Genomic DNA, 24,671 nt, shown 5'->3' on the forward strand with positions numbered 1-24,671 from the left:
CCACTGTTTCCAGAGCCCCACCTCTAGAGTTTGGTCGCAGATATTCACACCTCATCCATGAATAAATAGCTGCAAGGCGAAAGCCCTTTAATCTAAGAAATTATTTTCGCTAAATAATATTGTAACTATAAGAATAAAAGTCCCCTGACAAAGCTCGGTGAGAAACATACGTCATTTTTTAGGAGAGCATGCACTATTACCACAGTGTATGCACTTTATTCTAGTTCAAACTCCTCCTTTTTGATTATTAGGCCATGGCCCCACTATCAGTATTTGGCCATGGCCCACTATCAGTATTCAGTCAGTATTTTTTCTCGGGAGTTGGAGCCAAAACCAGGTGAGGAACAATCAGAGAAAAGGTATAATAGGAACAAGTCACCTTTTCTGCATTTATCACCCACTCCTGGTTTTGGCTCCCACTCCTGAGAAAAAATACTGACCAAATACCGACAGTGTGACCGTAGCCTAAGGCCACCTCCCCACTATCAGTATTTGGTCAGTATTTTATACCAGTATGTGTAAGCTAAAACCAGGAGAGGAACAATCAGAGAAAAACGATCATAGAAACACGTCACCACTTCTGTATTTATCACCCACTCCTGGTTTTGGCTTAGAAGTACTGATAGTGTGACCGCAGCCTTGGTTTCAGTATCTCCTTGTGCAATGTAAATCCTAGGATTTAAACAATTTTGGATATACGGTACATTTCTAATGCAGAGTTATTTTTACTATATGATACATAAAATATAACTGTTAGGAAGTTTCGCTCATCAACTTGATTTTTTGTGTTTCTTTTAGTGTACGTTGTAATAGCCTTTTTTAATTATGTATCAATAAAAAAAGTGATTACATAATAAAAATGAGTTATTCACCTTTCTTGTACAGGTACTTGATATTTTGTGCAGATGAAACTTTACACACGGCTGTGGGACACCCATGTAGGTTTATTATCTTATAAAGTTAACCGATATAACCACGATGCAACTGGCTGGCTTTTTTTCCCTGACCTGTTGAAGAATAGGATCCAAACGGATCCTGTTTTTTTTGTCTATTTTAAGTCAATGCAAAAATGTGGCTTAAAGGGGTTGTCCACTCTTATAATAGTGATGATCTATCCTATAAGTCCAACACTCAGCATAACCACTGATCAGCTACAACTAGAGATGCGCAGGTCGCTTCACACTGCCCTGGTCTGGAATTATTTCCTGTTCTCTGCAGGAGCAGGTCTTTACTTCTCCATACACTGACTAGTGGACACTCCCAGGCACTACACCTGAGCTTCTCCTGTAAAGAACAGCTGATCTGCAGCACCAACAGAAAACACTGAAGAGTGCACCAAGTTGGGGCGTTCCATTTTACATACTGTTTACATATGGTCACTACAAAAGCTGGTGGATAGGTGGGGTTGTTTTGTCATCCCTATAGTGGAAAATCCCTTTAAAAGCACACAGAATGACTGTTTAAACTCAGTACATGCACTCAGTGCACCAAGGTGTGGCAAAATATGTAAGTGCACCTTCCCATCTGCTTATTTTCCATGCATCTCTGCAGTTCATTGGGTCTATAAAGCCAGAGGTGTCAAAAAAAAAAAAAAGAATGGGGAAATCAAGTAGGGGGGAGGTGCACTTAAATGATTGGCCCCGCCCTGATGCACCAAGCGCCTGCACTCTGTTTGAATAGTCATTCCGTGTGGACAGACTTGCTTTAAACCTGTCAGATTAGATGCTCTGTTTAAATTTAGGAGTATGTTCATACACGTCCAAAGTAGTGTGATGCAGTCTTCTTGACTTCCACACAGTACAATGCAGACAGTAAAGGTGCACTTACACGGTCTGACCCGCAGCTCTTAAACAAGGCTACATAGAACCAGATTGGCAGTCTGTTCACTTCTATGCATAGAATATTATTGTTTACACAGGACTGATGTGCTGACAAGAATGAGGATTTTTTTTCATTTTTTAATCCCTTCCCAAGGCGATTTTTCCATATTTTTTTTTAGTCCTCCTTATTCTCGCTCTCTTCAAAGAGCCATAAATTAGTTATTTTACCATTGACATAGCCACATAAGATATACCTACTCAATGTGCCATAAGAGCAAAAGAAGCCATGTGTTGAAAACAAAGCGAGTTTACTTTAATGCATTCACTAAGAAGCAAATATTCATTTTTGCAGTTTTGTTTTTTCCTCTCCTTTTAAGAGTCATAACTTTTTTTTATTTACTGTCAGTTATATAAGGGTTTAATTTTTTTTTGCAGGATGAGATGTTTTCAATGACATCATTCATTTTATCATACAATTTTACCAAGCAATAGGGAAAAAAAATTGCAAGTGCATGCATGAGGTAAAATTGACCTGGAGACGATTCTTCAGGTCAGTATTATTATGGCAATACCAAACTTATAAAATGGTTAAAACAAATTTGGAAATAAAAAAAATAAAAAATAAATAAAAAATTGTGTCTCCATTTTCTGAGATTCATGCCATTTTCAGTCGATGGTGCTGCATCGGGGCTTGTTTTTTTTCCTGTAGCAAGCTGACGTTTTTATTGGTAAAATATTGACCTATACCATATTTTTCGGACTATAAGATGCACCTACGGTAGGTTTTAGAGGAGGAAAATAGAATAAAAATGTAAGCAAAAAATGTGGTCATAATGCCCAGTTAAGGAAGAGGGGGGTCTGCTGTTGACACTGTTATAGCGGTAACGTCCCCCAATTCTGTTAATACCCCCCATGCTGGTATATATGGCCCCCTCCTTCCTGTTATACGTGGCCCTCATCCCCATCCTGATATGCATGGCCCCCTCATACCCATCCTGGTATGTATGGCACCTTCATCCCTCTTCCTGGTATTTTATGACCCCCCTCATCCCTGTATGCTTGGCCCCCCCGGCCCCCCGTCACGTTGCATAGAAAAAATAATTATACTCACCTCCTCTCTCCTGCAGGACTGTGTCCCGCTGTGCCAGAATAGTCACTGCTCCCCACGCCAGGACTGAGTGCGTGGGGGAGCAGTGACCATTCATTCTCCCTAATAGTGTGCACACTTTAGCTGCAGCGCGGCTCCTGCTGCGCTCGGCGTGCCCAGTATGAAAAGGGATGGTCACTGCTCCCCATGCACGTGACGGGGGGCATGGTGGTGCCAAGCATACCAGGATGAGGGGGGGGGCCATACATACCAGGAGCCACGCTGCGGTACAGTGTGCCGGTTATTAAGGAAAATTAATATTCACTACTCTCCACTCCCATGGGCATGGGGCACAGTGAATATTCATTTTCATTAGTAGTGGGCACAGTGTAGGTTGCAGCAGGCAGCTGCTGCCTCCTGTGCCCCGCTACTCCGCCACTGTCACTTCCCCCACCACCCACAGCATTTATGTATATCGGACTTAAGATGCACCCCCCCACTTCCCTCCAAAATTTTGGAGGAAAAAAAGTGCGTCTTATAGTCCGAAAAATATGGTAGGTTTTGGTTGCCTCTCACTGAATTTTTTTTTTTTTAACGTTGCAGCGAGGGGGGCTGATCAGCGCATGGAACAGCATCACTTAAATGCCGCTGTCAAAATTGACCATTGCATTTCCGATTGCCACAGTTACAGACAGATGCCAACTGTGTTACACAGCCGGCATCTGCAGGCTATGTTAGTTTTATTGGTATCAGGGTAGCAAGTGCTGCATTATTTACAGCTTAGTGTATAATTATAAATCAATTTACAGAACTTAAAGCCAAAGTGTAAAACCAGCTGACTTTTGTTCATGGAGGTAAGTCTGGCAGCTATTCTCTCGTAAATAACATAGGGAAGCTTGGCAAAGTGTGTCGGTGTGAGCAGGAGTCAATAGATGACTGTTGGCTGAACCACCGTAAAGGCTGGCAGCTGTCTGCTACTGACCAGGAGAAATGAGCTGGAGGCAGTCAGTGGTGGAATAAGGCAGGCTGGATCTTCTAATCTGACCAAGGGTAACTAAATGGAATCTGTCACCAGGTTTTTGCTATTTAATCCGAAAGCAGCTTAATTTAGAGCATGTGAGCCTGATTCTAGGGATGTGTCACTTATCAGGCTTTGTGTTGTAGTTTCAATACAATCAGTGTTTTATCAGCAGGAGATTATCACTGCTGCTAGACTAGGTCTCACATGCATGGCAGTCCAGCTAGTCTGCATAACTCTGCCCCCACCACAGATTAGCAGCTTGCTGACAATTTACACAGTAAGCTGCCTGTCAGGGATGTGGGTGGTGTTATACAGAGCTCAACATTATGACCACTGCTACATCTACAGCAGATAAAACAGGGATTCTATCAAAACTGCGCCCAGGAAATGACACCTCGCTGACAGATTCCCTTTAAGTATGTGATGATCAAACAACTACACTAAGTCTCCCATACAGTTTAGATAGATGTCGAACGAGCGATGGATTGGCCGGCAGCACTCACCCAACTCTCCGTCTGTGTTCTGTATAGAAAATATAAATCCACTATAATGGTTCTGTAGATCTTTTTGTTGCGTTTATTAACAGCAAATATCTTTTAGATTATATGGTATATTAGAAGGAGACTATTTGCAAGATACACTTTTAATTATCTATATACATTTCTATGCTATTAAGCAAAGTTTAAAAAAAAAAAAAAAAAATCACAGAACTAGAATAAAAGCAGAGGGCTGACTCAGGACAGTATTATACACTCAGTTTAGTGGTTCAAACATCGTGAATAGGAATATTATTGCTTTATTTCTTACCCACACTGACAATTCAATATAACAGTTTGGGGCATCTGTTTGATAAGTGCATACAAACAACGTTTTAAACAAATAATCGGAAAATGTTTCCATTGGCCATAAACATACACAATTTATACTCCATACACATACATCTGAATGGTGTATGCATATTTTAAAGGTAATCTCTTCAGGTTTTTGAAATGGGATCTGACAGCAGCATGATGTAGGGGCAGAGACCCTGATTCCAGTGATATCACTTACTGGGCTGCTTGGTTCAGTTTTGATTGAATCACTGTTTTCGCTGCTGTAGATATAGCAGTGGTCAGAATCCTAGGTGTGTATAACCCCGCCCACACCTCTGATTGGCAGCTTGATGTTGCCAATCAGTAGTGGGGACGGGGCTACACAAGTTAGCTGGACTGACTGGCACGCGATACCTAATCCATCAGTGATAATCTCCTGCTGATAAAATACTGATTGCATTGAAACTAAAGCAAGCTGCTGAGTAAGTGACATCCCTGGAATCAGGCTCTCTGCCCCTACCTTATGCTACCTTCAGATTACATAAACAAAAACATGATTCCCTTTAAGAATAACTTCTGTCTGAAAACCCCCACAGGCTAAATTTATACAAAATGTATCTGTTGCACAAGTTTCTGCCAGTGTCCCTTTTATTTGAATGGGGCTTGTAGACATCTGTGCACATGCTGCAGAAATAACCACGTCCACTTGTATGCGACTGATCGTTAGCCTCAGGAATTTCTGCAACAAATCTTATGTATGAAGATATTAGGGTGGTTGGCTTTATTTCACATGGCACTATGAATGACTACTGCACTTTATGTCTGTGTAATTAAAACAGCTCGAAATTTGACAAGTAAGCATTTGGGATCGGGAGATTTGTCTGGCACAAAGTCAGTTCTTCAAGTTATTAACATGGCACTAAAAAGCTTTATTTGGCATTAGAAAACACGGACTAAAACATCAATCCTAATATTCATGGTAAATAAAAATAAGGAAACAAGAGTCCTGTCTCCGAGCCCTTCTATCAGCTTGGTCTAACTCATGGGCAAGATGAAAGGTTTAGTCTTAATAATAATTGCAGTCATTTCCCACAGGGCGAAGAACAAGAGAATTGTTATGAGTAGTTTACTAAAGAAGCATTCACACTGTGTTATGTCTTAATGACTCCATACACATGAAAGTTGGCCGGACCCACTGGTTGCAGGGAGGCTGGCCAGCCAACTTCCCAACAGATAATGTAGGTGGATTAGGCCAATAAACTCATAACTAGGGATGTGCTCGTTTAACCCTTTCACAGAGCGTGCTCAGGTGCTTACCGAGTAGCTTCGGCGTGCTCGTATATTACCGTATGTTCGAGTCCCTGCGTCTGCATGATTTACAGCTGTAAGACAGCCTCAACACATGTGAGGATTGCTTGTTAGGGAATCCTCACATGTGTTGAGGCTGTCTTACAGCTGTAAATCATGCAGACGCAGGGACTCGAACATAATATACGAGCAAGCCGAAGCTACTCGGCAAGCACCCCAGCACGCTCGGTGAAAGGGTTAAACGAGCACGCTCGCTCATCACTACGCATGACCTTTGTGAGACCAGATCTGTCCATCATTACCTTTCTCCACTCTGCCCATTGAAAAACAAAGAAGTGCCCAGCCAAGCGTGCACGATAGTGGTCAGCATACAGCGATCTAAAGGGCATCAAGCTCTGCTCACATCAGCGCTTATAATTTCATAGTCCTGCATTATGGGAGCAGAACAATAAAAATAACAAAAGATCCATGTTAGTCTCAGCAGCACCTAATAGACTATTAATGTCGTGTTTCAGTCACAACATTTGTTGCTTTACAAGTATTTTTGGCCATATAAGAGTCAGAGGTTCCCAACAGTCTACAATGCAGATGTGAACATAGCCTTAGATGTATATCGGCTAAACTTACTAGCCATCTAATGTGTATGTGGGTGGGTGGGGTGTCTCCGACTTTCCCTTGACATCCGCCCAAACCTTTCATTCTCAGGAAGAAAAGTTGCCTTCAGAAGACTCTGGAAGTGCTTACTCCCCTTTTCTAAATGATAAACATGCATGCTCAGCCGAGCAGAGTGTGCATATATGGGGTCAGGGAGACATTGCTTATATATGTATGGGGAAAGGAGGGTCGCATGGCCAAGCACTAACTAGCCTATGGCCTGCCTAAGAGCTCTTTCAGAGGTCTGTAGTCATAGGTCTGATCTCGGATCGCAATGCACGGACTAGCCGTGCGTGAAAAACGTATGACGCAGTATGAGGTTGTCACACTCAGTATGGGAGATGTGCAACCAGTCCATGCATTGCAGAGATCAGAGCGATGATGTCTGAAAGAGCCACAAGACTCAGGGATTCTCTCTTTCAATGTCTGTGTCATGCACCGCTTCTTCCGGAGCATTAAGAATAACACAGTGCTTCACTTCTACCTGGAAAGTTCCTTCAGAATAGGTCACACAATCAGGTACATATATTTACAAGTATTCTTTGTACATAAGAAAAATGCTAGTTAAGGTGTGAAAAAAAGACTGCATTTGGACTTGCACCAAGTCATGTTCTATATACATATATCATGTTCTATGGAGCAAAGCACGGAGAACAGGATATCTTTTCCTATTTCTCTGCTAGTAATTAAAAATGGTTTTCTTAACAATTACCCTCCAATCAAAAACAATACATCAATTAAGTGTGTAGTAATAGCCCATACAATGTAAGATACAGTTAAGTTTGTTTTCATCAATAATCGGTGCCTCTGAAGTGCTAATGTAGACAGGTTTGTCCCTCAGCAATATTAAAACATCTCCAATATAACAACCAAAATAGTGGTGATACTTGCTGTGGTTCATTTAGGCTCTATACTTTCCCATACCTTGCAGAAATCCATGCACCTGCTGCAGAAATAAACCAGCTCAAAAGCACAAAAAATGATTTTCAATTGGATACATTTCTGCCTAGTGTGAATCAGAATAGTTCTGCAGAGTTAATACAGAAATGCCACAAAACAAAATAGGAGAGCTCAAAGTCTGTGAATGAATGAGTAAAATAAAGAAAAATAACAGCAGATTATAGTCACACTGAGGATTTTTACACATGCCCAGTCTGCAAAGAGAAAATCCTAAGTATTATTTGCACTAGAGATGAGCGGATCGCTTTGTACAACCCCGATCCCCGGTCCAAGTCAGTGCTCTTTGCCTGCAGACAGGAACTGCCAGATTTTCCCAAGCTTCCAGGCACGGCATTTGATTTGCCAGCCTGGTGTGACGTCTGTGTGGCACACAGGTGACATCTTGCCAGCCCGGCTAATCACAAGCAGAGCCAGGGATCCTGGAGGGTAAGTAAATGCAAGCAGCTCCTTTCCTTGACCAGAGAGCACCGACCTGGACTGTGATTGCACAAAGCGATCCGGTCAGCTGTACTCCACACCAAAATCCACAATGAATATTTGAGAATTTCATTGCAAGCAGATGGTGTCTGATCTGACTGTCCCCAACATGATGTATTCAGCTATTACTGGCACTTTATCGCGGACAATATTGATTTTGAAGACATATACATGGCATAGAATAAATCTGTCTAACGCACAAGTAGAAACCGTGCAAGTCAGCTGGGTGATTGGCTCCTATGTTCATATGATATGGCTTTGTCAGTAATGGGTGGTTAGCCTCTATTGACAAGAGACCAGCAGCAAATGGCAATAAACAAACATGGTTCATTTCAACAAAAATTAGAGAAACGGTTCATACAATCAAGTGAGCCTGGGTATCCATTTACAACCGATACAGAATTGTTGGCCACATAGTAACAGCTATACTACATTCTGTAAACATAAGTAATACTTGCAGTTCTGGAAAAGGCAATATTTACAGTTTTTGGTTAAATAATCTGTTTGCAGTATATATTTATATATGTATAGTTCAATTTAACGAAATGCTTAAGAATCTAAGAAATTACAGCTTGTACAGAGAGATCAGTCCCAAAATGCATGAAATCTAATCCTTTATAACCGGCTATTGAAATGTAGGACTCCAAATATTAGTCAGTAGAGTAGGCTGCGTGAGCAGCTAAAACAGATGGAGAATAACAGGTGTCAGCTCTCACTACTACAGAAAAAAAAAAATATATATATATATATATATATATAAAATGTATAAATCTAGCAGCACTAGAATAATGGAAAAGGACTGAGACCGTGAGCTAGCTAAGTACTAGGAAATCAAAGTGTAGGAACAGTAAGGCAACAAGCTAGATTTAAGCAGCACTAATATACATCCCTACTCACTATATACAGGGATGTGTAGAAACATATATATAACATGTAAACGCACACATATATATGAAGCCCCCGCCAGTGTGAGGTGGCTACAGTCACACAAGCTGCCTGACATGGTGACACTGCGCGGGGGTAAAATGAAGTGCAACACAGAAAGCTTCCCTTAACATAAAAAAATAAGTGTGCAAATTTTGTTCTTTTCTACACATAATAAAAATACCAGTCTATTTAGGTTACCATACAGCTATACAAAAGAACCCCAACCCCCATGTGTTTTTAAAACACAGCAAATATACAGTATATCTTTTCTTTCCAAAACCATCTAAAAAGGCACTAAGGGTAGGAAAGACAGACAAAAAACATGAAATGAAGTCGGGACAGGCTCTCTTCAGTCCGGTCGAAAGATAGGATACTTTGGTAAGAATTCTATTAATATGACCTGAAAGAGAAATGCAGAAAAAGATCATCAACAAATGTCTGCAGATCAAAAGATGCTATGGAATAACCTATAACAGACTGGACATCCTGGGTGACCCAGGGCTGTAGAGTCGGTAAGCCAAACCTCCGACTCAGACTGCCTCATGTTTAAGTGATAAAGTTACTGTAGTAAAATGGTAACATCAGGCTTTTCATCACCATTAAGATACAATAATCAAGCCATTTCCTGAGCACTCTAGCAGTTCTAAGATGAGTGCAGTCCTTCCTTCCCAGCACCTTTTTCCTCTGGTCTGTAGAGGAGAAGCTGCACTATTGAGCATGTACATAAAGTGCAGCATAGATTCATCTCAACTAAAAGCAGAGATCCTTAGATCAGGAACAGAACAGTTCATAACTTTCACAAATTCTTATGAAAAAAAATAACCACATACTGAACTACTATACTCAATTTATTATAGATTGTCGAAGTTGGTCCTTTTTATACCAACTCCACAGCACAACTATCCTCAGGTTCTTAACTCACTAAAGGTTGGATGAATCCCTTCAAAATGTTTCTGAGGCCCGGTTAGACAGCCATATTTCAAAGTCTGTACATGGACTGAATGCCTGACTAACCGCAGGATCACCCGAGAAGATCTAATGCCACAAACACTACAATTCCCTTCGACCAAGTTCACACTTTCAGTATTTGGTCCATAGTTTACATCAGTATTTGTAAGCCAAAATAAGGAAAGGATATTCAGAGGAAAAGTATAATAGAAACACGTCACCACTTCTGTATTTATCACCCACTCCTGGTTTTGACTTACAAATACTAATGTAAAGTACTGACCAAATACTGAACGTGTGAACTTGGCCTTAAAAGAAGAGAAGAAATATAGTAATTGTTATTAGCGCTCACTTGACAAATTGAAAATTATATTTTGTTTGTTAGCCTATTACACAGTAATTAATATTGCTCCATTGAATACCTGAAATCTTAGGTTTTTTTCAAGCAAAATAAACAGTTGGTATACAGTTTTCTTTGTACATATACATTGAGTGAAGTTTCACATTTTTGTGAACCTAAAAATTATTTTGAAACTTAGAATCTGTCACCAGGTGTTTGCCATGTGATCTGAGAGTAGCATTATGTAAAGGCAGAGACCACGATTCCTGTGATTTATCACTTACTGGGCAGCTTCCTGTCATTTTTAGAAAAATACTGCCTTATCTGCTGTAGATCTAGCAGTTCTCTGAATGCTGAACTCTGTATAACCCTGCCCACAGCATTGATTGACACCTGTGTACACTGTGCATAAGCAGAAAGCTGCCAATCTGTGGTGAGGGTGGAGTTACACTGAGCTCATGAATATGGAGGACTACATGGAAGCAGGTTTACTAGTCCTGTAGGAATATACTGCTGTTAAGTTATTTTAACAAAATTACAGCAAGTAGCCCAGTAATTGACACATTACTGAAATCAGGGTCTCTGCCCCTACATCATGTTGCTCTCAGATTAGCACCAAAATGAAACAAAAGGGTGCTTATCGCCAATAAAAATACATTTTTATTATTAAAAAAACAATCCTAGAGTATAGCAATGGAGGACCACAAATCACCAACACATGAGTATCCTATTTATAGAGACATAATATATATATTATTTGGATTACTATGGTTGTCAAACAAAAAACATCCTAATAATTACAAGCAAATGATGCACAAACTGAATGTTAACCTATATAGTTGACATAGACCAAGAGGAAATGTGTCTGTCGACTACTGAGAAGGTAGCTTCATAAACTCAAAAAGCCCAAATAGGTGCACATGTATAGTACATAACATTAAGCTTTATAAGGAATCTCCTATATATAAAGAAACATCCATGGTATGCCCCCTGATGAAGCTGGGGTGAAACGTGTGTTGGGGCACTTAGGACCACATCCCACATGTTTTCACTTTGGACATGTAAGTTGTCTTGCCACTACTTTTCCTCCATTTTGGATGTTTATATATTTTTGTTTGTTGACAACCATATAATAAGTATACATACAGGCTCATCTCACTAAATTAGAATATCATCAAAAAGTTAATTTCAGTTCTTCAGTACAAAAAGTGAAACTCATTATATAGGAGTCATTACAAACAGAGTGATCTATTTCAAGTGTTCATTTCTGTTAATGTTGATGATTATGGCTTACAGCCAATGAAAACAAAAAAGTCACTATCTCAGTAAATTACAATAATTAACAAAAAACACCTGCAAACGCTTCCTAAGCGTTTAAAAAGGTCCCCTAGTCTGTTTCAGTAGGCTCCACAATCATGGGGAAGACTGCTGACTTGACAGATGTCCAGAAGGCAGTCATTGACACACTCCACAAGGAGGGTAAGCCACAAAAGGTCATTGCTAAAGAAGCTGGCTGATCAGAGTGCTGTATCCAAGCATATTAATGGAAAGTTGAGTGGAAGGAAAAAGTGTGGTAGAAAAAGGTGCACAAGCAACCGGGATAACCACAGCCTTGAAAGGATTAAGAAAAGGCCATTCAACAATTTGGGGGAGATTCACAAGGAGTGGACTGCTGCTGGAGTCATTGCTTCAAGATCCACCACACACAGACGTATCCAGGACATGGGCTACAAGTGTCGCATTCCTTGTGTCAAGCCACTCATGACCAATAGACAACGCCAGAAGCGTCTTACCTGGGCCAAGGAGAAAAAGACCTGGACTGTTGCTCAGTGGTCCAATGTGTTGTTTTCAGATGAAAGTAAATTTTGCATTTCATTTGGAAATCAAGGTGCCAGAGTCTGGAGGAAGAGTGGAGAGACCACAATCCAAGCTGCTTGAGGTCTAGTGTGAAGCTTCCACAATCAGTGATGGTTTGGGGAGCCATGTCATCTGCTGGTGTAGGTCCACTGTGTTTTATCAAGACCAAAGTCAGCGCAGCCGTCTACCAGGACATTTTAGAGCACTTCATGCTTCCCTCTGCCGACAAGCTTTTTGGAGATGGAGATGTCATTCTCCAGCAGGACTTGGCCCCTGTCCACACTGCCAAAAGTACCAATACCTGGTTTATACACAACAGTATCACTGTGCTTGATTGGCCAGCAAACTCGCCTGACCTTAACCCCATAGATTCTATGGGGTATTGTCAAGAGGAAGATGAGAGACACCAGAGCCAACAATGCAGACGAGCTGAAGGCAACTATCAAAGCAACCTGGGCTTCCATAACACCTCAGCAGTGCCACAGACTGATCGCCTCCATGCCACGCCACATTGATGCAGTAATTGATGCAAAAGGAGCCGCGACCAAGTACTGAGGGCATTTACTGAACATACATTTCAGTAGGACAACATTTTGGATTTTAAAAACATTTTTCAAGCTGTTGTTGTAAAGTATTCTAATTTACTGTGATAATGACTTTTGTGTTTTCATTGGCTGTAAGCCATAATCATCAACATTAACAGAAACAAACACTTGAAATAGATCACTGTTCGTAATGACTCTATATAAGAGTTTCACTTTTTGTATTGAAGAACTGAAAAATTAACTTTTTGATGATATTCTAATTTAGTAAGAAGCACTTGTACCTGAACTGTGAGGTGTATAGATAGATTTTTTTTTCCTACACCTGCATCTTTTGCGCTCACTGAAATCCATTTGCTAACATTACTGTAAAAGCAACAATTGCCATTCGCTATCTTTGAAGAGTTTCTAACTCACTTTCTGGTCATTCTAATAAAATATTCACTTGCGGTATAATACACTAATTCTTAAAGGCAGAAATCCAAGCTCCCTCTTTCTGAGACTCAGGCACACTAGGTATTCCGGGTAGAAATCAACCCACATACCATTCCCCATTGCTTTCAAGGGGAACCCATGACAGTACTTTATATGGTATGGAAAACCACAACACAAAAAAAAACTGCATTGGGAATCGACACACAGACTAGCCTCAACTGAACGGGTTTTTGCGTGTCCCCGGCACACAAAGCTGCTAATCTGCAGCAGAAACCCAGGGGTCATCCTCAGATTTTGCACTGGACGGTCTAAGAAAAAAAAAAAGTCAGATTTTTATCCCTAATCAAATTTCATACATTAAAATATCTATTTTTTTTTCAATAAAAGATAACATAGAAATTACACGCTGTTTACTGCCTTTTTGTGGTGCATTTATAGTATCCTGGGACTGGAATGAATCTGATACAATTGTTTTATAGAAGTTTGTAACGGATGAAGTGAAATTGGTAAATACCGTAATGTCTATTGACTGATATACAATACTCACATATTCCATCATATTGCTCGATTCACATTTCCTTCTGCTCAATTTCCAGTGCAAACCAAGCTTAAAAGAATAAAAGATAAAACTAAAACAATGGAACTGTTTTATCTACATTTTTATAGATTACACTTTTACAACTTACCTTGTGATATAATCGGTTATTCTCCCAGTCCAATAGTTTGTGAATGGATCTTCTCGTCTAGCAAAACACAACAAAAGAACAATCCTATAAAACAAATCATAACCTAAACCACAAAAAAAAGCTTCGTTATGTTATATAATTTATTGGGAAGTTAAAGGCATCATGCATTTTGTCCCAACAGATTGGTGGGGAACAATTGTGGACTCGTCCATCTCTATAAAAGTGTTTCATGTGCAATTACTTACTCTTTTGTTCAGGCAAATAACGGGCCACAAGCTTAAGCCTAATGTACAACAGCAGCAAATACAGCCACATAGCAGCCACTTCACATTGAGGGGGAGATTCTTCCTTAAGCACGTGTTCACACGTCCAATACTGATCTTAAACTCTTCCGGGGCAACCTGCGGTCACAAAGCACCGTCTTCAGTACTGTCACTGTATCACAGTACATCCACAGACACCGGACAACACAAAGCCGATATTAATACACAAAAAGAATAACATTTATACAATTCACCACAATATTTTCAAAATTGCACAACACTGACCAAGAAAAACTTATGCAAGGTTACATTCCTACTAATAGGATAGGCTTCCATTGGTCAGAAGAACTTATTTGGTGACAGAAGTGTAATAAATGGCTGACAACTTCCTGGCCTGTAAAATGTGAGAATCGCCATATCTAAGGGCAGCTTTAGAGAGCTGAACCACTGCAAATATAACACTAGAATTAGAAGAAAAAAAGACCCAGGGGTCTGTAAAAAAGAGTATGATGGGGTGTTTGCTTGCCAGGTCATGTTTCTACAGTTGTTTTTTTTCCATCCTTTAAGTTGAGGAACAAAAAAGGTTTCGTTCTGGTTGTACTCGTCTACAATGAAGAGAAGCATTATTTCCTTTAGGCATCTCCTTTTTTAAACATTGTTAAAAGGGGGCCATAAGATTTTATGACAGGATACAACTAAGGCAGCAAACAGAAAAACTAAGCAGAACCCAGCAGGCTTAGTCTGGCCTCCAAAAAGCCAAGAGTGGCTATTATGACCCTATCAATCACTTGCATCTTAGCTGACAACACCAGGGGAACGGTTTATGACTGACAATTCTGTACTGCAGGCTTATCTCTCAGTACAATGTCTTATTGTTGAAGGCATTAGGACAGGAAACTACTAGGTCGTCCCCTAAGGCCCGAACACTTCAGTGTCACCTGAAGAATGCACCAGCCATGAAACTAAACGTCTTCAGGTAGGGCACTGCTGCCAATACCTTCTGATGGAGGCATCCTACCTGAAGAGCATTCCCTGATGTAATCCTCAGGTCACAATAAGATGCCCAGAGGCCCCAACCCATTTATCATAGGGAGCATTGGGGTCTATCGTTTATGGAGGAAGAACAGCCCAGCATACAGCACCATTCCTTCCAGCACATCTGTGAAGCCAGCCGATGGAGGTTCCAAAGCCTAAGGGCTTGTTCACATGTCCAATTTTCTCGTAAGAGTGCTATCCATGATTTTCATGGATAGTACTTGTATTGTGAGTCTACGGGGCTATTCTCATGTCCTTGATTTTCCACAGACCGAGTGATCCTTGCAAAATCACGGAGACATGTCAGATTTTGATCCAAGACTCGGATCAGAATTGGTAATGCAAGTCTATGGGTCCGTGAAAAAAAAAAAAAAAAAAAAATCGGACAGCACTCAGATGACATCTGAGTGAGCTCTGTTTTTCAAGGACTGTCACATAGGAGAAGTTGGAGACACTTTTTGAAAAATTGATGACACTTGTACCACACTGATCAACATAGACTTTTTTACATAAATGAGAAAAATAGGCGTCTGAATGAGGCCCAAGAGAAAGTGTTATAAAGCAGTGGTGCTGCAGCTGTAACCACCACTAAAACCAGTCTCAAATTAGAGCAAAGAAATATCGAAAAGTGAAGCCGCAAAACCCCCTATGAACTTGTCTAATATATTTAAAAGGGCATCAAATCTATTAAAAAAAAAACAAAAAAACAACAACTGTATAAAAAGGATAACCGTGCGCTTACCTTCCCTGTTAAGACAGAGGGGAATTCTGCATCAAACTTGTTGCTTAAACCAAATCTACAGGGAGAGGAAAGGTACAATAGTTTTCACCAGTTAAAACTTACCCATGGTATTTATACAAGTTTTACACATTATATATAAACTCCTGCACAGGCACTGAATTTCCATAAACTCATGTACTGGGAAATAATAAATCTGAATATCAAGTACAACTCTCCACTTCTGTAATCTAAGATAATAGGAGTTTGTGTGGGTTTCCTCCGGGTTCTCCGATTTCCTCCCACACTCCAAAGACATACTGATAGTGAATGTAGATTGTGAGCCCCAATGGGGACAGTGCCGATAATCTCAGCAAAGCGCTGGGGAATTAGTGGAGCTATAAGAATAATTTTATTTCTACAGCGCCAACACATTCTGCCGCACTTTACATTTTAGAGGGGACTCGTACAGACAAAGACATTACAGAATAACAATCACATAAATCAACAGATACCAGGAGGAGAGAGGACCCTGCTCGCAAGCTTACAATCTTCGATTGTGATTTACTCACTATATAAGTTAGTAAAATAATACATTGTAGGTGCCGCTGGGCATTCCCTCCATTTACTCTGACCACACCAGATCTACATAGCGATTAGCAAAATGTTGGTGATTCCAGTGATGTATCACTTACTAGTCTGCATGGTGTCATTTTGATACAGTTTTCTCAGCTGCAGAACTCGCAGTTCTCCAATGCTCATCTCTGTATAACCCCACCCACACCTCTAATTGGCAGCTTTCTGTGTACACTGTGCATAGGCAGAAAAATGTCAATCAGTGGTGGGGGCAGGGTTACACAGAGCAGTTAACACAAGTCACATAGTCCTATAGTGATAATCTCCTGCTGATAAAACACTGATGTTTTTTAAAAAATAACAGCCTAGTAAGTGACATCTCTACAATCAGGGTCTCTGCCTGTACATCATACTGCTCTTCGATTACATAGCAACAACCTGCTGACAGATTCCCTTTAATTAGTGAACAACAATTGTTTGGTCCAGGGAGGTAATCACTAGCACATTGATTGGCCGCTGTCTCTTTACACTGATAGAAACCTGTCCCAATGTGTGTGAGCATGTGCAGTAGGAAGCTCCTCTGCTGTGGCCTGGACATATCATGAAAGTATGTAGTATAGGCTATGTCCAGGCCACAGCAGAGGAGCTTCCTACTGCACATGCTCACACAATTGGGACATGTTCCTATCACAAGACAGTGACCAATCAGTGTACTAGTGATTACCTCGCTGGACAATATGCATATGATATGCTAATTACAGGTATCCAGGAATTTATTTGTGTAATTTTCTTTCCTGGAGAACCCCTTTAAAAAGAGTGTTTCCGCTGACCATCAATGGGCGTCCAACCATCAATCAGAACGAAGGGGCTATGACACTCATTTTCTCCGGCACAGTGGGGGCCGCTGAGCCCACTCACAGCACAGAGTGCCTAATGATAGGCCCTCAACATGTTACCATCAAAAGGGCAGGACAGCTTTCTCATAAATAGCCACTTCCCATGAAATCACAATTCTAGAGCATCTTTTCTCAGAACTTGACATTGTGCTGTAATCCATAGGTTGTGTAGCTACGGTGCACTATACATAGTGGCAGACTAAGGAGCACACCTTACTGACAGGGGAAATGGTTTTGTGAGTCCTGTAAATGCATAAATCACATGTCAGAGTCCCAAGCAGAACAGTTGAAGCATGATATATTTGTGCGGCCTGCCGTTTTGTTTTTATTAAAGATACTTGGCAGAAGAGATAAGTGCTCTTTAAGGACAGATACATTTAGACACACTTAGAGTATGTGCACACACCAACTTCTATACACCACCATCATAGCTATAGGAAGACGCCAGCAGTGATGTTTTACCTGAAGCTTCTTTTTTATTTTTTTATTTTTTTTTTTTAACATTCTACATATTAAAAGGAAGCTGCCAGAAGAAAGCTCCGGTCACCAGGGCTGTGGAGTCGGTGTCCATTTTGGTGGTGTCGGAGTTGGTATAAAATGGACCAACTCAGACTCCTAAAATATATAATAAATTGGTTACAGTTCAATGCAGTCTGTGGGGAATATTTTTTCATAAGAATTTGGGAAAGTTATGACATGTCCTATAAATGTCTGTCCTATTCCTGATCTAAGGGTCTAGACTTTTAGCTGATAAAAATGTGTCCTACAGTAAATTTATCACTTAAACATGAGCCATGTATGAGGGAGTCGGCGTCATGGAAAGTGAGGAGGCGGAGTGGAAGGTTTGGCTTACCGACTCCACAGCCCTGCCGCTCACTACTTTTAACCTTCGAAGTCTGAAGCAGTTAATGGAAGTCACAAAAGAAGCAACACATGCACAGCGAGTGGTTTTGACATTGATGTGCAGGTGTTCATTCTTTTCAGTATTTTTTCTAAGAGCTTTTCCAGGCGGGCTCCAATCGGAATCTGTCTAAAAATGATGACTTGTGCACTTTCCTTAAGTGACGCCGTGTGCACACACAGATTTCTTTATGAAACAAATCGCCTCTGATGTCACTTATTGAACTAGGATCACACCCATAATGGCCCATTTTGCAAATCGGGTGTCAAAAACCAAAGGGTTCACCTGGGATTTCTGCCACAGATAACAGTGCTAAGAAAAGTCATTTTTCTCTCTCCGTGAGATACCATTAGTTGCCATTTTAGCTATATAATGTGGATTTAGTCACAGAATCTATGACAGATTATTTTTCCCTCCATGAATGGACTTACCTTTAAATGTCTGTTCATGCCTTACACCCAGATTCGATATTAAAGGGGTTGTCCAGGTTTATCACAAAAGTCGGTCGTCACTATGTGACGGCAGACTTGTGAATCCTCTCAGTGAGCATTTCTTGAAGCCAGCGGCGAGACCAAGCGGTCATGTGACCACAAGTATGCAATAGGCATTCTCGCAGCCACACTCCAACTAGACGTGCGCAGCTTTATTTACTTCATTTGTATTGGGCGAGGCCATGCACATCTAGACAGAATGTAACCTGGAGTACGTGGATTGCAGAATTACAGTCATGCCGCATGCATTGGAGATTCCTCGTTCAGGTTTCGTGATAAACCTGTGGACAACTCCTTTAACCACCTATCCAACTGTTTGTGGCCGGAATACACCTTTATAAGTGAGCAACTCCATTCCTTTTATACATACATTGAAAAATGGCATAAGCAATGAATAATACATGTACAGTGTACTCAAGTAGGTCTTTATTCAGTATTTTGCACCTCTACTACCCCTTATGAGGGACAACTGAATGCAGCAATGCATTAGTATTGTGACCAGGTATTGGTAACTGTGGCTGTTTTTTTCTATATTAATCCCATGGACAAGCATTTTTTTTTGCAAACAGCACACTACATTTAAGAGAAGAGCTGCAGCAAGGAGCAGACATGTCCACTATGCTCAGCGATGTGACAAACGTATCGTGTTGCAGGAGTCATCTTGGTGACTTCTTGGCCCCCTGTAAAGCCCTTACATCACTACTGATAAATATAGAAACAGAGGACTGTTGGCAGGAAACTTCCACAACGCCATATATTGCTTCCGTTTAACCTTAGGATATCAGTGTGTAAATTCACTTTAACTGGCCACACACACACCTGCTGGAAGATGGTATGTGTGATTGACTGCTCCTCTCCTGCCCCATTCTCACTCACACAGAGTTTGAAGTGTACATGTGTCTGTAGGGGCAGAGAGGAGTCCGCTGAAGGGACCTCATCTTCCTATCAACAGCTGTTTTGTGGCTCCTTTTACTTTTGTTTTTATTGAAAACTCTTCTGTAAACTATTCACATTTTAAAGAGTTTTTTGCCTACTATACAGCCCCTAATAGCAACAGGGTGCTGAGCAAATAAAAAAAAATCTATACTTACCTTTTGGAGCAGTGCTGCTGCTCTGAGCTCTGGGTCCCCCGTCGGTCTCCTGACAATGTCACATGCAGAGTTAACATTTATAACAGGGGCAGAAACGCTGTTCTTGCACTCAGACTATGACAGCTGCAGTGGTTATGTGACATTATCTCAGGAGACCGGCAGGGAACACAGGAATCAGAGTGGAGAAGGTCCGAAGGGTAAGTAAAGATTTTCCTGGGGCCATAAATAAATAAGGTGCCGTCTAGTAGTGGAAGCCCCCCCCTATGGGGTATCCCCATCTCAGACATCACCTCTTGGATCCACACATATTTTGGGAGCAGGCTGCTGTCTAGCTTCTCCGGGCAGCACAGGTGACTTTCTCCATTCACTTCCAGCAAGTTTTCTACTTTCTTAGCTCCCATATAAGTCAGAGAGGCCGTATATGTGCAGCCTCCTCTCTGCTGATAGCAGCGGTTACATGGGGGGCTGGAGACCCCTATTCTCAAGACAGATGTTGTCTTAGAGGTGCGACTTACAGAGTGTGAGGTGGGAAAGTCTCTAAGGCCACGGCCCCACTATCAGTATTCGGTCAGTATTTTTTCCCGGGAGTGGGTGATAAATGCAGAATTGGTGACTTGTTTCTATTATACCTTTTCTCTGATTGTTCCTCACCTCGTTTTGGCTCCCACTCCTGAGAAAAAATACTGACCAAATACTGACCGTGGGGCCGTGGCCTAAGACCACATGTGGTGGATACTTTTCAGGGCTGAATTCACACTATAATGACCGTACTGAGGCCACAGGCAAATCCCTGCGTGGGATCAAGTACAGCCACGTCCAGACCAAATATGAAAAATATATAAGACCCAGCACCACCTTATGATAAGACATACACCTGTGCCAAAATCCCTGAGAAATAAATTACTATGCTTGGTGCCTGTTCTACCCTTTGCTTCTTTTCTCTCACGTCCAGACCAAGTCACGCTCCACTCCCTACATCTAGACCAGGACATGTCCCCACCCTCTCCACCAGGCTGCACTACCTACGGGGGTCCAGTACAGCCACATCCAGACCAGGACCCCCCTCCCCCAGGCTGCACTACCTATGGGGGGGGTTCAGTACAGCCATGTCAGGATCCCCCTCCCCCAGGCTGCACTACCTACAGGGGTCCAGTACAGCCACATCCAGACCAGGACCCCCCACCCCCAGGCTGCACTACCTATGGGGAAGGGGGGGGGGGTTCAGTACAGCCATGTCAGGATCCCCCTCCCCCAGGCAGCACTACCCATGGGGGGGTTTCAGTACAGCCACGTCCGAACCAGGACCCCCCCCCCCCTCCTCTAGGCCGCACTACCCATGGGGGGGGGGGTCAGTTACAGCCACGTCCGGACCAGGACCCCCCTCCCCCAGGCTGCACTACTTATGGGGAAGGGGGGGGGTTAGTACAGCCACGTCCGGACCAGGACCCCCCTCCTCCAGGCTACACTATTTATGGGGAAGGGGGGGGGGGTTAGTACAGCCACGTCCGGACCAGGACCCCCCTCCTCCAGGCTACACTACCTATGGGGAAGGGGGGGGGGGGGTTAGTACAGCCACATCCGGACCAGGACCCCCCTCCTCCAGGCTACACTACCTATGGGGAAGGGGGGGGGGGGGGGGGGGGGGTTAGTACAGCCACATCCGGACCAGGACCCCCCTCCTCCAGGCTACACTACCTATGGGGAAGGGGGGGGGGTTAGTACAGCCACATCCGGACCAGGACCCCCCTCCTCCAGGCTACACTACCTATGGGGAAGGGGGGGGGGGTTAGTACAGCCACATCCGGACCAGGACCCCCCTCCTCCAGGCTACACTACCTATGGGGAAGGGGGGGGGGGGGGGTTAGTACAGCCACGTCCGGACCAGGACCCCCCTCCTCCAGGCTACACTACCTATGGGGGGTGGGTTCACTACAGTCACGTCAAGACCATGACCCCCGTCCTCTAGGCTACACTACCTATGGGGGCACTACGTGACGTCACAGAGCCCCTTGTAGGAGGACGACCCCACATACAGCCAGCAGCACAGCACGGAGCACGAGCCCGGAGTCCCCCGTCTCACCAGCAGTCACACACAAGGGCACAGGCCCCGGGGACGCCACATGTGATCACACACAGGCCGCACAGGGCTGCAGCTCCCGCCGTCTCTTACACGGTAATGTGTCCGGCTCCCCTCACCACCACTGGGTCCGGAGCGTATCTGAGCAAGTGTTCTTCATCCACCACCCGGCCGGGGCCGGCTTCCCGGTCCTCGCCCTCCTCCTCCTCCTCTTCCTCATCTAACTCGTAAATGGTATCAAAGTCCGCCATGTTGGGAAGCAAGACGCTCATGACGTCACCACAACACCGGGCGGGGAGAGGAGTGCGGCTGCGTCACGTGACACCGGACAGGGGGCGTGGCTGTGCGCGGTGAGGAGCGGGCTGCAGAGCCACGCTCATAGAGGGCAACTGCCGGAGCAGACCCAGGAGGGAGCGGCTCTGCTGCAGACATAACACGGCGGGGGGCAGTTGGCTCATTAAAGGGGTTGTGTCTGCAGCGGAGCGAGGTGTTCCCTCCTTTGCTGATTGTGCATAATGCGCTTGCGCCCAAAGCCGCTGCTCCGGAGTGCCTTTACTTAGGGCAGAGATGTCATTGTTCACATTGATGTTTGGAACATATACACAAGCCGCATGCGGAGATGCTACTAGCTGATGTCCCAAAACCTACTGATCGCTTCCTTATAAAGTGGCTCTGTCACCAGAGTTCTCACTACAAAGTGCTTAAAATATTACATCGCTCTTGCCCACTATGCTTTTTTCAAGCGTTTTTGATGCGGAATTTCCGCAGCACGCTTTCAAAACGCTTGGTAATCCGTGCCCCATGATTCCCAATGAAAATCTGCATGTTCTGTGCCCATGCAGAAAAATCTGCAGCATGTCCATTATTTGTGCGTTTTTAGGCTGTGTGCCCACGTAGCATTTTTCAAGCGTATATGCTGCGGAATTTCCGCAGCGTTAGGCTATGTGCCCACGTTGCATTTATGAAGCAGAAAATTTCTGCTGCATAAATGCAAGTTCTCTCCCGGAAAAACGCATGCGGAATTCCGCACGCGTTTATCGCGCATTTTTCGCGCGTTTATCACGCGTTTTCCACATGCGGAATTGCCTTGCGTTTTTTATGCATTGGACTAAGGCAATTCCGCTTGCGGAAACGCAAAATTAAATGACATGCTGCGGATTTTTGAACGCGGCATAAACGCTGCGGAAAAATCCACAGCATGTGCATAGAACTTGCGGAATCCCATTGGGGACCATGGGGTGCGTGTTACCAAGCGTTTTTCAAGCGTTTACGCTGCGGAAATTCCGCATCAAAAACGCTTGAAAAATGCTACGTGGGCACACAGCCTTACATGCGGATTTGAGGTCCCAATGCTTTTGAAAAAACGCAAGTCAAATCCGCATGTAAAAACGCTGCAAAAATGCGTGTAAAATCCACAAGCGTTTTTGATTGCCAAGAACATGCAGAAACGCTGCAGAAATTTTCTGCATCGTGGGCACATACCCTTACACCTGGTGAGGCTGTTGTGTTTACTCTTAAACTCTTTGTCAGAATGGGCTGTGTAGTCCTTTGTGAGAATTTAACTTCATTTCCTTCCATATAGCCTGATATCCTCAGTGCTCCTCCTCCCTGCAGCACCGGAGACCTCATTCTACTCCTTACAAGCTGCATCTGTTGGCCAGGCTGGGTGGGCAGAGGCTGAGCTTACTGGGTTTCATCAACTATTTCAATCTATAGCTGGACTCATAACATTGTCAACTTAAAGGGGCTGTCCAATCCAAATCAATAACTCTGCAGTTACTCTGCGCGACAGTGCGTGCTCTGGGGGGATTCATCACTCTGTGACTGCAGACTTATCAATCCCCCCAGAGCAGGCACTGTGCACTGCGAGGATTTGCCAGTTTCTGAGGTGGGGTCGGAGGGTACATATGAGTTATACATACTCCCAGCCAGTGGAAGCGAGGTTGGGAGTATGTATACCTCCTGCATACCCTCCAGTCCTAGCTCAGAAACTGGCAAATCCTCGCAGCGCACAGTGCTTGCTCAGGGGGGGGGGGGGGTGGTGATAAGTCTGCAGTCACACATAGTGACTGAATCCCCTGAGAGCGAGCACGCACTGTCACACAGAGTGACAGCAGAGTTATTGATTTGGATCGGACAACCCCTTTAATATCAGGATTATACAGCCATAAAGACATGGATGTTCAAGATAAGTACACCAATGTCATTAGGTCTAAGAGATTCATTTAATGACTTATGCAGTTTGTCAATTTGTTTATGCATTTTTAGTAGGAACAACAGAGAATCTTATGAAAAGATGCTTCGCCCCGTACCACTACAGCGACATGGAACTGGCATGATAAGGCCACAGCCCCACTATCAGTATTCGGTCAGTATTTGGTCAGTATTCGGTCAGTATTTTTTCTCAGGAGTGGGAGCCAAAACCAGGAGTGATTGATAAATGCAGAATTGGTGACTTGTTTCTATTATACTTTTTCTATGATTGTTCCTCATCTGGTTTTGACTCTCACTCCTGAAAAAAAAAATGACCGAATACTGATAGTGGGGCCGTGGCCTTATGACGCGCCCCCTGGGCCATGTTGTTAGGGATACCCGGAGCCGGATCAGATGGGGGTTGTAGTCTCCGAGTGGCTGTGACCCGGTCCGTGCCCAGGGTGTCAAACTCAGTGTGCGGCAGTCCTTGCAGATGTTCTTAGTGTCGACTACGCCACCCGTTGATTTGCGGTCAAAAGGCCGCCGCTGCAGGATG

At 43.2% G+C, this 24,671-nt stretch overlaps 1 protein-coding gene across 1 annotated transcript; it reads right to left on the reverse strand.

The window, feature by feature from the left end:
• Positions 1-6,197: 6,197 nt before the first annotated feature.
• Positions 6,198-22,243, reverse strand: CHIC1 (cysteine rich hydrophobic domain 1). The gene is made up of 6 exons (XM_073641042.1): positions 22,016-22,243; positions 15,915-15,969; positions 14,120-14,275; positions 13,875-13,931; positions 13,736-13,795; positions 6,198-9,466 (listed from the first exon to the last, which is right to left on the reverse strand). Exons 1-6 carry the CDS (start codon positions 22,192-22,194, stop codon positions 9,416-9,418), a joined length of 558 nt encoding a protein of 185 aa, XP_073497143.1. The 5' UTR covers positions 22,195-22,243; the 3' UTR covers positions 6,198-9,415.
• Between the last annotated feature and the right edge of the window lie 2,428 nt (positions 22,244-24,671).

This window comes from Phyllobates terribilis, unplaced genomic scaffold (assembly GCF_046119375.1).
Source record: "Phyllobates terribilis strain yellow unplaced genomic scaffold, ASM4611937v1 Scaffold_7__3_contigs__length_470593459, whole genome shotgun sequence".
Classification (NCBI taxonomy): Eukaryota; Metazoa; Chordata; class Amphibia; order Anura; family Dendrobatidae; genus Phyllobates; species Phyllobates terribilis.

Coding starts and splice junctions, on each gene's coding strand:
- CHIC1 (XM_073641042.1), bottom strand. CDS start 22,194: ATGAGCGTCTTGCTTCCCAACATGGCGGACTTTGATACCATTTACGAG. Junction 13,932..14,119: donor TTATTTGCCTGAACAAAAGA/GTAAGTAATTGC, acceptor GTGTTTTGCTAG/ACGAGAAGATCCATTCACAA. Junction 9,467..13,735: donor CGAGCAATATGATGGAATAT/GTGAGTATTGTA, acceptor TTTCTCTTTCAG/GTCATATTAATAGAATTCTT.